The 12,654-nt window shown below is 37.3% G+C and overlaps 1 protein-coding gene across 3 annotated transcripts in view; it reads right to left on the bottom strand.

The window, feature by feature from the left end:
- Positions 1-12,654, bottom strand: part of LOC126252846 (fas-binding factor 1) — a 97,294-nt gene that overhangs the window by 71,497 nt on the left and 13,143 nt on the right. For all 3 annotated transcript variants that reach the window (XM_049953794.1, XM_049953792.1, XM_049953793.1), the window contains exon 5: positions 7,117-8,319. In XM_049953794.1, coding sequence (XP_049809751.1) covers positions 7,117-8,319 — 1,203 coding nt within the window. The remainder of the gene's footprint in view (positions 1-7,116; positions 8,320-12,654) is intronic.

Here is a 12,654-nt window from a genome sequence, read left to right as displayed (position 1 = left end):
AAGAAAGCAGGTGTAGACAGATGCGAAAATTACCGAACTATAAGTTTAATCAGTCACGGCTGCAAAATACTAACACAAATTCTTTACAGATGAATGCAAAAACTGGTAGAAGCTGACCTTGAGGAAGATCAGTTCGGATTCCATAGAAATGTTGGAACACGTGAGGCAATACTGACCCTACGACTTATCTTAGAAAACAGGTTAAGGAAAGGCAAACCTACGTTTCTAGCGTTTGTAGACTTAGAGGAAGCTTTTGACAATGTTGACTGGAATACTCTCTTTCAAATTCTGAAGGTGGCAGGGGTAAAATACAGGGAGTGAAAGGATATTTACAATTTGTACAGGAACCAGATGGCAGTTATAAGAGTCGAGGGACACGAAAGGGAAGCAGTGGTTGGGAAGGGAATGAGACAGGGTTGCAGCCTATCCCCGATGTTATTCAATCTGTATATTGAGCAAGCAGTAAAGGAAACAAAAGAAAAATTCGGAGTAGGAATTAAAATCCATGGAGAAGAAATAAAAACTTTGAGGTTCGCCAATGATATTGTAATTCTGTCAGAGACAGCAAAGGACCTGGAAGAGCAGTGGAACGGAATGGACAATGTCTTGAAAGGAGGATATAAGATGAACATTAACAAAAGCAAAATGAGGATAATGGAATGTAGTCAAACTAAATCAGGTGATGCTGAGGGTATAAAGTAGCATGGAGAGATGCATCAAACCAGTCTCTGAACTGAAGACCACAACAACAACATCTGACAGTTTCATAGCTACTTCAGTTAACTAAGGAAGAGGCCCATGTAGATGTAAGTGTCCTTAATACCCAACAGACTTTCACCAGGAAACCAACTGTTTCTAAAGAAACAGACAGTAGGAGGAAAGTTACTTTGTTAGGTAGTACCCATGGAAGAAGTATAGGCCAGATCTTGCTGGAAAAATTAGGTGACAGGTACCAGGCCACAAGCTTTTTTCAAGCCCAATGCATGTTGATTGGTTGGTTTAAGAGATGGGGAAAGGGACCAAACTGCTCAGTCATCCCCCCCCCCCCCCCCCACCCCCCAGTGCATGTCTCAGCCTGGAGACAGAAGACATAGGATCAATGTGCAAGGATTTCACAAAACAGGAACAATATTGTGATAGTGGGTGGAGCAGGAAACAGTACTGATAGGGATCAAGGCTACAATATTGAGTGTGACCTGGTAAAAATAGCATGTGCAATGAACATACAAATGTTGCCTTGGTTTCTGCTTTCATACAGTATGATTGCCCCAATTGAATAGCTCTATTAGAAGAGTTAATATGGAGTTATATCAGCTGCTTTGTCAGACTTGGGTCTTGTTCCGGTTGATATTATGGTAGGTGGGACTTCACAAGGCATGGCCTGCATCTCAGTAGGAAAGGGAATGGTAATGGCCAGGATGATAGCAAAATCTCTAGGAGGATGGTGGTGAGGAGGGGGCGGGGTGGGGTGGGGGAGGCAGGGGGGGGGGAGGGGACGCTGAAACTCATGGGAGTACCCTTTTTTTAGACTCAGATTAGTGTTCAATGATGGATGAAATTAAGCTTAATGAGAAGCTCAGACAGGCAAGTACTAGAAGTGTTAAAATACCATACGATTCTGATAAAAGTACAGTGAAAAATAATGTTACTATATTGCCTCAGAATATCAAGGGATTAAAAATTGATAGGTGGATATAAGCTTTCAGCACATGCTAGTAGAAACACCATGGAGAGAGTAGTAGTTTCCATTTATGTTAAAATTTATCATAGTGTAAAAACTATAGAAAGTAAAAAGTTGTATGTAGAGCAATGTACAGAAACATGTGCCTGTGAGATTAAACTAAATAATGGTACTTTTGGAATTGGATACTTAACTGTAGAAAGGTGATAAGTGAAAAATGTGATAAGTGGTTTGAAAAGTGCAGGATACCGAGGAGGATTACATACGAAAAGTGCTATGTCCACCGAGAACTCTAAGTGGTCACACTTGACACCACTAAATGGCAATGGTGCCAAGTTGCTTGCTGCTTTCATAAGAATGGTGCAATGTGCCCTTCAGTTGGTGTTTGTTTCACTTTGCTGCCATGATAAGTGCATGCATAGACTTCTATACTGTCCTTTTTTGTGAATCATCACTCTTCAACTTATAAGGTATGTGTACAAACATGACATAATTTTATAGTCATATACAGTCATACAAAATTGTCATATAAATGAAATATTATATATCTACATGTTATCTTTAAATCATTTTGTGTGTAAGTGATGTCCATACATTTGGTTATGACGGATGAAGCCACATGGGTAGGAAAAGGAGGAAGAATGATAGTGGATCATTCAGAGATGAGCAGAAGAAATTAAAGACAAAAGGTTTTGTGTATGAAACACACACACACACACACACACACACACACACACAAAAAAAAGCAGTTATACCAGCTAAGAACTGACCCTCACCACAGGTACGATTTTAAGCCCTTCACTGACTGAAATCTACACAAGGAATGATTGTGAAATCTACACAAGGAATGATTGCTGTTGAATGTGTACATATTTCCAGTGTCCTCTATAGAAGACATATTGTTTTGTTCTTCTTTCCTTTAGGTACTACACAAATGTAGATTAAGGTGTGGTGAGTGACACCTGCATTGAAAATAGATTTGTTTTCTAAGTTCTATAAGCAAAACTACTCAACACAAGGAGCCTTCCTGATGGGTCTTCTTAGTGTCACACCAGTATGGCGTAGTCAGCATGGAACCTACGATGCTCCCGTTGAAAGTCGCCGGCAGGGAACAGTTCAGTATTCTATTCCACACGGTACAGGGGATCTTGTCGCAGTTTGCAAAACCACTTTTATGAATATTTTTGCTGTTGCAAAGAAGAGGCTGGAAATACTTATTAAGAAGAAGAATCTTGGAGAGACAACATTCACTGACAGCAGAACAAGACACGCTCAATCACAATACAGAAACAATAACAAAATGTGTAAAAAGCAGCACATAAATGGCTTTCTCCGGAAGTTAGACATTACAGCCGAGCAAGACCAAGCAAGGAATACCTCAGTCCTCAGCTGAATATTTCAAGAATATACTCCCACCTTAGAAAGGTGTTTCCTCAAAGCACCATAAGTTCCAGTTTTTATCATAGAGTCTTTCTGAAAGAATTTCCCAACCTTTCCTTCCACAGACCTAGGAAAGACACCTGCAAGACATGTGACCTACTGAACATTCGGTTCACGGCAGTCACAGGTGCATTTAGAGATTCACCATTGGAAGGCCGAGATGGTACAGTCTTCTGAAGGGCGACATCACTTCTTCTCAGTTCCCTAACAGTGCACATTGATTGATGTGCAGCAGGTTATGTTTGTGCCCACACTAATGCACTCAATCAGTTATCTTGTTAAAACTTACCAGTATCTGTAGGTGATACCCTTCAGTCTTACATGTGCATGTGGGATGAGAGTATTGCTGGTAGGGGTGGAAATGTAATCGCATCATGCATTCTGAAAGTGTTAAACACTGGGACAAGAATGAAGAAAAATCTTACTGTTTGGAATGACAACTGTGCTGCACAAAACAAGAATCGAATGATGGTATGTCTTTTTCTTTTTCTGGTGGCAAATGGATTGTTCACACGAATAGAAAACGGTTTGTTGTTAGTGGGCACGGCTTCCTCCCCTGTGACTCCGTGTTTGCCTTGGTGGAGAGAAGTAAGTCGGTGATGGAGGCATTTATACCTAGCGACCTATGCAAAATGATCGAGGAAGCAAAGGTTGTTAGAGCTTTCAATGTAATGTCTATGGATACTTCCGATTTTTTGAAAATATTCAAGCTGTGACAGACGAGATACTCTCTACAAATAAGCTGAAAGTTTCAAAAGCTGCCAGCATCACATATGATTCAACAGATGTAGCAAGAGTAGCAAATAAAAGAATTGTACACCAACAACAAAAGGATCTGCAGATGAATGTGCTCAAAAAGGGGAAACATGCAAGAAACATTTTATCTGCTACCTTTGAAACTATTTTCACAATCCATTCAATTACAGATGAAAATAAGAAAGATTTAAAGGCTATGATACCTTACCTGGAATGAGCATAAAGAAAATTATATGCAGATCTGTGGAGAGTGACTAAGAACATAGCATTTAGAATAATTTGATGGGACTTAACACCTTTCATAAATGTTTCTGTTTGAGTTGCCTTCAGCATCAAACAATTTCAACTTTTTCATGAAACCACCACTAATATATGATAAGATACTCTCATTTGTAACATGGAAAAGTTTGAAGAATAAAAAATTAAGACATTGCACTACAGTCAGTTGTTTGTAATAACTTCAGTTCATAAATTTGGCACTTTGCATCTTTCTACAGTTAAGTATTCAATTGTAGCTGTGTATAGGTTCCCAGTGAGAAATTTTCAGCTATTTCTGAAAATTTCTTTGTTGTGCTATCTGTCAGACAGAGGGAAGCAAGTTATTGTTTGTCGGGATTTCTGTGTAGATTTTCTGAAAGAGTCTGACTGAAATAATGAATCTGAAGTATTACCTGGCTCTTTCAAATTGACATCAGTTATTGATATTTCTACTTGGATAGTACAGGAAAGCAGCACAAGCATAGAAAATGATGATAATAAATTAAATCAAATAAAAACTTTTCCTGTTGAGGACAGTCTTTCTAATCATGATGCACAGCTAGTTACAAAATATGACATAGCTTCAAACAGTAATGCAAAACAGTTCTCCGCCACAGTGTGTTTAATTAACAATTTAACAACTGCAAATTTTAGGGAAAGCTTGCAACGGCTAGACTGAAATGTGGTGTACAGAGAACCTGATCTTAATTTAAAATTGAACCTATTTCATGATACATTTGTGAGTATTTTTGAAAACAGTTTTCCAAAGAAAACCATGAAATATAACTTTAAGAAACCAACAAAAAAGCCATGGCTTACTAAACAGATAAAAATACCTTGTAAACAGAAAAGGGAAATATATCTTATAGCTAGAAGGAGTAATAATCCAGAAGCAGTCAAACATTATAAAAACTGCTGCACTGTATTAAGAAAAGTTATTAAAATGTCCAGAAGCATGTTAATTATACCTGAGATTAGCACATCTGATAATAAAATTAAAACAATTTGGAATATAGTTAAAAGGGATACAGGGCAACTGGGAGCACAAGAAGACTGTATTTCTATCAAAATCAATGAAAAGTTTGTGAACAAAGACTCAAAAGTAGAAAATATTTTTAATAATCATTTTTAAGTGTTGTAGAGAAAATAGGCTCCAGCTGCTCATTAGAAAATACAAGGCTGTATATGGAAGGGGCAATACCGATGCAATTTGATGAAACTGAAATTCAACCTACCTCTCCCACTAAAATTAGGAAAATATTAAATTCACTCAAAAGCAAAAACCTGCATGGAATTGGTGGCATTTCCAGCAGTGTACTAAAAGATGTAGTAGCTCACTGAAACAGGGCATTTTTCTGGATGGACTGAAATACGCTATTGTTAAACCATTACATAAAAAGAGAGGGAGGTCTGATGCTAACAACTACTGTCCTATCTCTCTTCTGACAGCTTTATCTAAAAGTCTTAAAAAAGCAATGTATTCAACAGTAGCTTCACATATTTGTAAAAATTAAGTACTAACAAAATGTCTGTTCAGTTTTCAGTAAGGTTTTTCAACAGAAAATACTGTATATGCTTTCACTGATCAAATATTAAATGCTCTCAACAACCAAACATGACCCACTGGAATTTTTTGTGATCTCTCAACAATTTTGACTATGTGAATCATGAAATTCTTCTGGATAAGCATAAGTATTATGGTATGAGTGAGACAGTGCACAAATGGTTTAATTTATATTTAACTGGAAGACTGCAGAAGGTTAAAATTAATAGTACAGATAGTCCACAAAAATCAGCAGAATCCTCTAACTGGGGAGGGATCAAGAACGGTATACCAAAGGGTCCAGTCTTGAGTCCCTTATTGTTCTTAATATATATTAATGGCTTGCCACTCTAAATTCATGAACATGCAAAGCTAGTTAGTTTTGCTCTTGATACAAGTATACTAATCACACCCAACAAACAAGAATTTGCTGAGGAAGAAGTAAATAATGTCTTTTGGAAAATTATTAAGTTGTTCTCTGCAAATGGACTCTTACTAAATTTTGAGGAAAAACAGTATATACAGTCCAGTACAGTAAATGGCATAACACCACTGACAAATACAGACTTTGAACAGAAGTCTGTCTATGGCAGAATATTTAAAATTTATGGGTGTGTTCACTGATGAGAAATTGAATTGGAAGTATGATGTGCTGAAACATGAGTTCAGTTATTTACACTATTAGGTCTATTGCAAATTTTGATCATAAACATATCAGTAAATTAGCCAACTATTCCTATTTTATTCACTACTTTCATAAGGCATCGTATTTTGGGGTAATTCATCATTAAAAGAATAAGTATTCATTGCACAAAAGTGTGTAATCAGAATAAGAGCTTAAGCCCACCAAAGATTACCCTGCAGACATTTATTTAAAGAACTAGGGATATTCACAGTACCTTCACAATACATACATTCACTTATGAAATTTGTTATTAATAACTCATCCCAGTTCAAAAATAATACCAAAGTGCATAGCTACAACACTAGTGGAAATATGATATTCACTATTTGGGTTTAAATCAGACTCTGTCAGAGAAAGGGGTAAATTATGCTGCCACAAAAGTCTTCGGTTATTTACCAAATAGCATTGGAAGTCTTACAAATAGCCTACCACCATTTAAAAATAGATTAAAAGGATTTCTGAATGACAACTCCTCCCACTCAACAGATGAATTTTTAGATATAAAGCATTAAAAATATTTCACAGTCTTATGTTTAACTGACACATTCCATATCACTATGAAATGTTGTATTTATGCTCTACGGAAATAGTATTAATGTAACAATGTAACATTTGTGGAAGTGGTCAGTGTCCTAAGGTCATAAACATAACTAAACTTGAAACAAAAATATTAGAAGGATAGACTGCCATACAGGATTGAACACTGCACAGAAAAAAAGCTTGACATGCTAACTGATAAAAATCCAGTCTCACCTGGAGCTCCTTCAGACGGCTGCTGTGCCTGCAAAATTCCTGCAGGCTGTTGCTGTTCTGCTGCAGAAATGGTGCGAGTTGAACCACTCGTAGGAATATTTAAAATCTCTGGCTTCTCTTGTACAGAGGGTGCTCCTCCCAACCACTCAGGCAATTGGCCACTGGGTGCTTTTGACATAGCATGCTGTTGTTGACGTCGGAGTGGTGATACTGAACTAGAATGAATCTCCTGTGATGCTGTTGTCACTGAACTGTTAGCTGGCAGATTCTTTTCACCAGCATTATCAGCAGAAACATGATCAGTATAGGATGTTGTCTGGTGCAAGGGTGGAGAGTGAGAGGAGGGTAGTTCCGAAGAAAGTCCAAGCCAAGAGGCAGAACCTCGTTCTTCAGTTCTGTTGTGAACAGGTGAACCAACTGTTTTTTTGGGTGTAGAAACAGGAGACAAAATACCTAAAGGGTCTCCAATAGAAGAGGTATTCCGTCGAACAGTTGACCGTCTGGGCTGTGTGGAAGCAGGTGCAATTGAAGGAGAGTAACTCCCAAAAGACATTTCAGTTTCCTTAACAGTATCATCATTTCTTTCACTGGGCTTCTTTTCTATTTTATTTGCACTTTGCCCAACGTTCCTGCCAAGTAGCTCATCCATTATTGAGCTTTTCTTATCAGATAATTTCCCAGCAGCAGTGCTTGATTTTCCAAATTTCTCAAGACCCATTCCTGGCAGTAGATCATCTTCTAGGTCAGTGCTCTCATTTCTGTTTCCCAACAATGGTGCAGTTTGCTCTTTTGGTTGTGAAACTCCAACTAGTGATGCAATTGGCTGATTTTTTGGTTGTGTGGCCATATCTACTGAATCTGGTGCAAAATTCACTCTTTTTACAGAACTCTGTCCTAAATGGTCAGACTTAAGGGCATCACCCATATGAACAGCACCATCTGTTTCAGATTTCATCACATTCTTGTTACTACTTCCTTTGTCAATAGACTTATCTGAACCAAATAAATCTGCAAATAATTTAGCTTTGTTGTTGGTATCACTATTTAAATTAGTCATTTCAGGAGCTCTCTCTTCAGACTTTTTACTGTCTCTCACTCCAGACCCTATAAAACCTGTAGTTGGCTTCTTTGTCTTCATACTGTCTGACAGCAAGTCATCCAGATCTGCCAAAGGGTCACTTCCATCGTCGCTGTCATCAAAATCTGTCAAACAAACTTCAGCATCAGGCATTACTAATCATCTACTAATCCTAAATTCAACTGAACTTTTTGGAAATAAATAATGATTACAACAATATGGTCAAAATACTTATCTCTAATATTGCATCTTGTTGATGCATTCTTCTGCCGCCAATTTTATGTTCATCAATAGAGCACAAACTGTAGATGTTCTACAATACTGTCCAACAATAACAGTTTATGTATTCATTGAAAAGCACTACATCTGCTGCTGGGACTTTGAGATGTTGTGTCAAATTTTGCCAACAAACTTCATATTTCAACTGAGAACCTACTTATCACCTTGTGCCAAATAACTGAATCAGGCAATAACAATGTTTGGTGGAAACTCACAGCGACACATTATTTTTGTGATAGTACTTTCTACAAGTTTTGAGCCATGGCTTCGGGATACAACAACCAACACCGAAATAAGAATGAAGTAAATAGGCAACCACTTGAGCTGCCAAATCTGAGGGCAAAAATTGGTGTATGTCTTAATTATGTTGTTTGATTTTCTTTGAAAGCAACAGCATTTTAGAATGGCCAGTGACAAATCCTATGTATTCAGTGTGTCTATCAACTAAATTATCAATCGTGATCATTTGGACCTCACTGACAAAACTACCCTAGAAGGAAGTAATAGTGAAGATCTTGGCATTCTTTTAGTTCATCCTGTATTTTGTATTCAGAGTTCTCAGCAATTAACCTTGACAGAACAGCAAGTTAAACCAATACAGGATTACTAGCACTATTAAATAATTTCATACACAATGTGCTGTTGGAAATACGGACTGGCAGTGATGGAACCCAAGAGGAAATGTACACATTAGAAAGGGGCGAAAACCACACTTTATTTTGTGAACAACCTACCTCGATTATCTGTTTCATCTGGTTACTATTCTGTTTTGCCAATGGCATGATCACATACAAGGAGAACTGTTTGTTCATAATATACGTCCAATGAAAGAAAAGGCTGCTTGACTTAAGGAGAGTTAGTGGACTCCTGTGAACTCTCATAAATAGTACGCAATATTACTTGAAGATAATACGCAAATGCTCTATTATCATACTGCGACATTTGAAACAAAAAGCTCAACACTATCAGAAAAATATATATCAAGAAAATCTTAAACAGCAGAATGCAGCATCTGTTTCCCACAGCAAATTATAAGCCACTTTGTTGAGAATTTATAGATCAAATTTTGAAATATAAGAGCATAGACTTTCACAGCCAGAGTCCATTTCAATAACATACTTCTGGGTGTTTGACGACAAGGGAAGCGGGCCCACCCGTCATTGGTGATTTTGTCCAAATTTATGGCATATGAACAGCTTGGCCCTAAATGAAGTGACAGAAGTGGGAGCTCCAGATGGACAAGCATTTAGAAAAAATACCATTTCTTGCACAGGTTGGTCGAGGCATGACATATTTAGGTTAGTGTAGTCTACAGATAGTTGTTGAGTCGAGCCTCTATGTGGCAATTTCTTTTTCTCCTCTTTACGTTACTTAGACTGCAAATAAATCAAAATTATCCTCAATGTGTTGAATTTATTCATATTTACATAGAAAGGCATGCCAAGGAAAGGCAAAGAAAAATTTGGGTGGCAAGTAAAATTCCAGGAAGGTATTGTAAGGTGTACATATGAACTTCATGTATAAAATTTGATTCTTGTATAAGTATTTCATGGCAGATAAAACTGTGTGTCGGACCAAGATTTGAACTCAAGACCTTTGTGTTTTGCTGGGAAGTCCTCTATCAACTGAGCTACCCAAGCATGACTCACGATCCATCCTCACAACTTAGGAAGATTGGAGATGAGGGACTGGTAAAAATTATAATACTATTTATTTGTATTTTGTTGCAAAGCATCTTTTAGCTCTCTTGGACATCATCAGACAACTTAAGACTAAACAGACAGTCCACACATCATCAAAGAGAGCTTCTATCATATGAAGTTGGTTATTTGGAAAGATAGGTGTCCATTTTATAGCACTTGCCCGCGAAAGTCAAAGGTCTCGGGTTTGTGTCCCAATCTGGCACACAGTTTTAATCTACCCCTAAATTACATATCAGTGCACACTGCTGCAAAGTGAAAATTTCATTCTAGATACTTGCATTATTTTACTGTTGATGATTTACAAATGGTGGACTGATTTCCATCATAAAACCATGGGAAGCAGTAATTGTCTTCACATCTCGCACACGTAATAAATGCTACATTTTTACAATTGCATGGTGTTTTAAGGTTTCTGTAAAAATACAAACTTGGTTTACATTCAAAAAAGTATCATTCACATCACACAGTTTGGCAGCAAACCATGCATAATGCAACATTTCGCTGAATATTAGGAAGGATAACTGGCGACGTACAGCTGAGTGTATTTTGATACAGTCTTTTTGGGATGTCATTTCTTTTTCTCTCCTGATGAAATAAGAGCAAGTCTGAAGCTTTTTGATCAAATTCTTTAGCTGAGATAAAAATACACATCACAGGGTTGCACCAGCTGAATGCATTTTTTGCAGGAATCACTTTCATACTGTATAATGATAATTGTCCTTCATCTTGAAAAATATCTTCTCCCATTGCCTTTTACGAAAATATTAATAAATACAGTACAGGTGAACATAATTTTGTGTTATTTGCAGCGAATGCAGCACAAAAATTGAAAATGAAAACGCTCCTGCATAGGAACTTGATTTCATGACCCTCTGAGTACCATTCTTTATCCTTTCCACTGTGTCAACCACTGCATGGAACCAAGGCTAATATGAATAGTTCATGCTTTGCCCAATCTGCATCAATAAGTGCTATTTTTTTCTAAATACTTGGTCACCTGAAGTTTTCAATTCTGTTACTTTGATTTCTGGCAAAGCCCTGCCTACTCCATAAATCTGGATGAAAATGGTAATTAAGAGTAGGTGTGGTCCCACTGTGAGTCATATCTATTAAAATTACCAATGTTTCAGCTGCTACTGCAAGAAGTCTTCATCAGGGTAGAAGGATGCCAGTAATAGCAACCAAAACATTGATAATTTTATAACATATGATGTGGTCACACACCCAGAACAGTGTTATTGCAACATTTTTTTTTGAACTTTGACCTGTACTGATAAATACATCACTGCTGACAATATTAAGTTACATAGCAGAATAATTTTATAGAAAAGAATGAAAATTTGAAACAGTGAACAATTTATACTAAGACATACCTTTCGATTATATAAAAAATACACACAAATAAAATCTTCACATTATTGTGTTTTATTTCTAAAGTATGAGATTGGCAAAAAATGAAAACTTTCAAGTCCTTTTCCACTATTGAGCTGATTTTCAAAAATTAATTCTGAACATAAGCATTGAAAATTTTATATTCATATCAGCACTGGTGAATGGGCAGATGCTACAGTAAACAGCAAATGCAAATACAGTTTAACAATGTCAATGAGGTCATTAGAGATGAAGCACAAACTCATATTGGGGAAGAGAACTGACCGTGTCATTTTCAAGCAATTGCCTTGAATGATTCAGAGAAGCTACAGAAAACCTAAAATGGATAGTCAGATGGAGATTTGAATCGCTGTCCTTCCAATGCAAGTCCAGTGTCTTGCTGCTGCACCACCTCGCTGTGTGATGACATTGGAATTATTTTCAAATTCCACAAACTTAACACTTAATGTCTATCTTCTCTGTTTATGTATCAGTCATGGTCCAAGTGCTTCTCTCACCAAGTTCCAAAAGTAGGCTCCTTTTACATCTACATCCACAAGATTACTCTGCAATTCACAATAAAGTGCCTAGCAAAGGGTTCAATGAACCACCTTCAAGCTGTTTCTTTACCGTTCCACTCTCGAACAGCGCGCAGGAAAAAAAGAGCACTTAATTTTTCTGTGCGAGCTCTGATTTCTCTTATTTTATTGTGATGATCATTTCTCCCTACGTATGTGAGTGCCAACAGAATGTTTTCGCAATTGGATGAGAAAACTGGTGATTGATATTTCATGAGAAGATCCTGTTGTATCGAAAAACGCCTTTGTTTTAATGATTGCCACTCCAATTCATGTGCCGTGTCTGTGGCACTATCTCCCCTATTTTATAATAATACAAAACGAGCTGCCCTTCTCTGTACTTTTTCAATATAATCCGTCAGTCCCACCTGATGTCCTGATGCGGATCCCACACCGCACAGTAATACTCCAGAACAGGGTAGACAAGCATGGTGTAAACAGTCTCTTTAGTAGGCCTGTTACACCTTCTAAGTGTTCTGCCAATGAATCGCAGTCTTTGGTTTGCTCTACCCACAACATTATCGTTGTG

The sequence above is a fragment of the Schistocerca nitens genome, chromosome 4 (genome assembly GCF_023898315.1).
Source record: "Schistocerca nitens isolate TAMUIC-IGC-003100 chromosome 4, iqSchNite1.1, whole genome shotgun sequence".
Taxonomy (NCBI): Eukaryota; Metazoa; Arthropoda; class Insecta; order Orthoptera; family Acrididae; genus Schistocerca; species Schistocerca nitens.
Note: the sequence above shows the minus strand (reverse complement) of the source record. Positions and strands in the feature narration are given on the sequence as shown.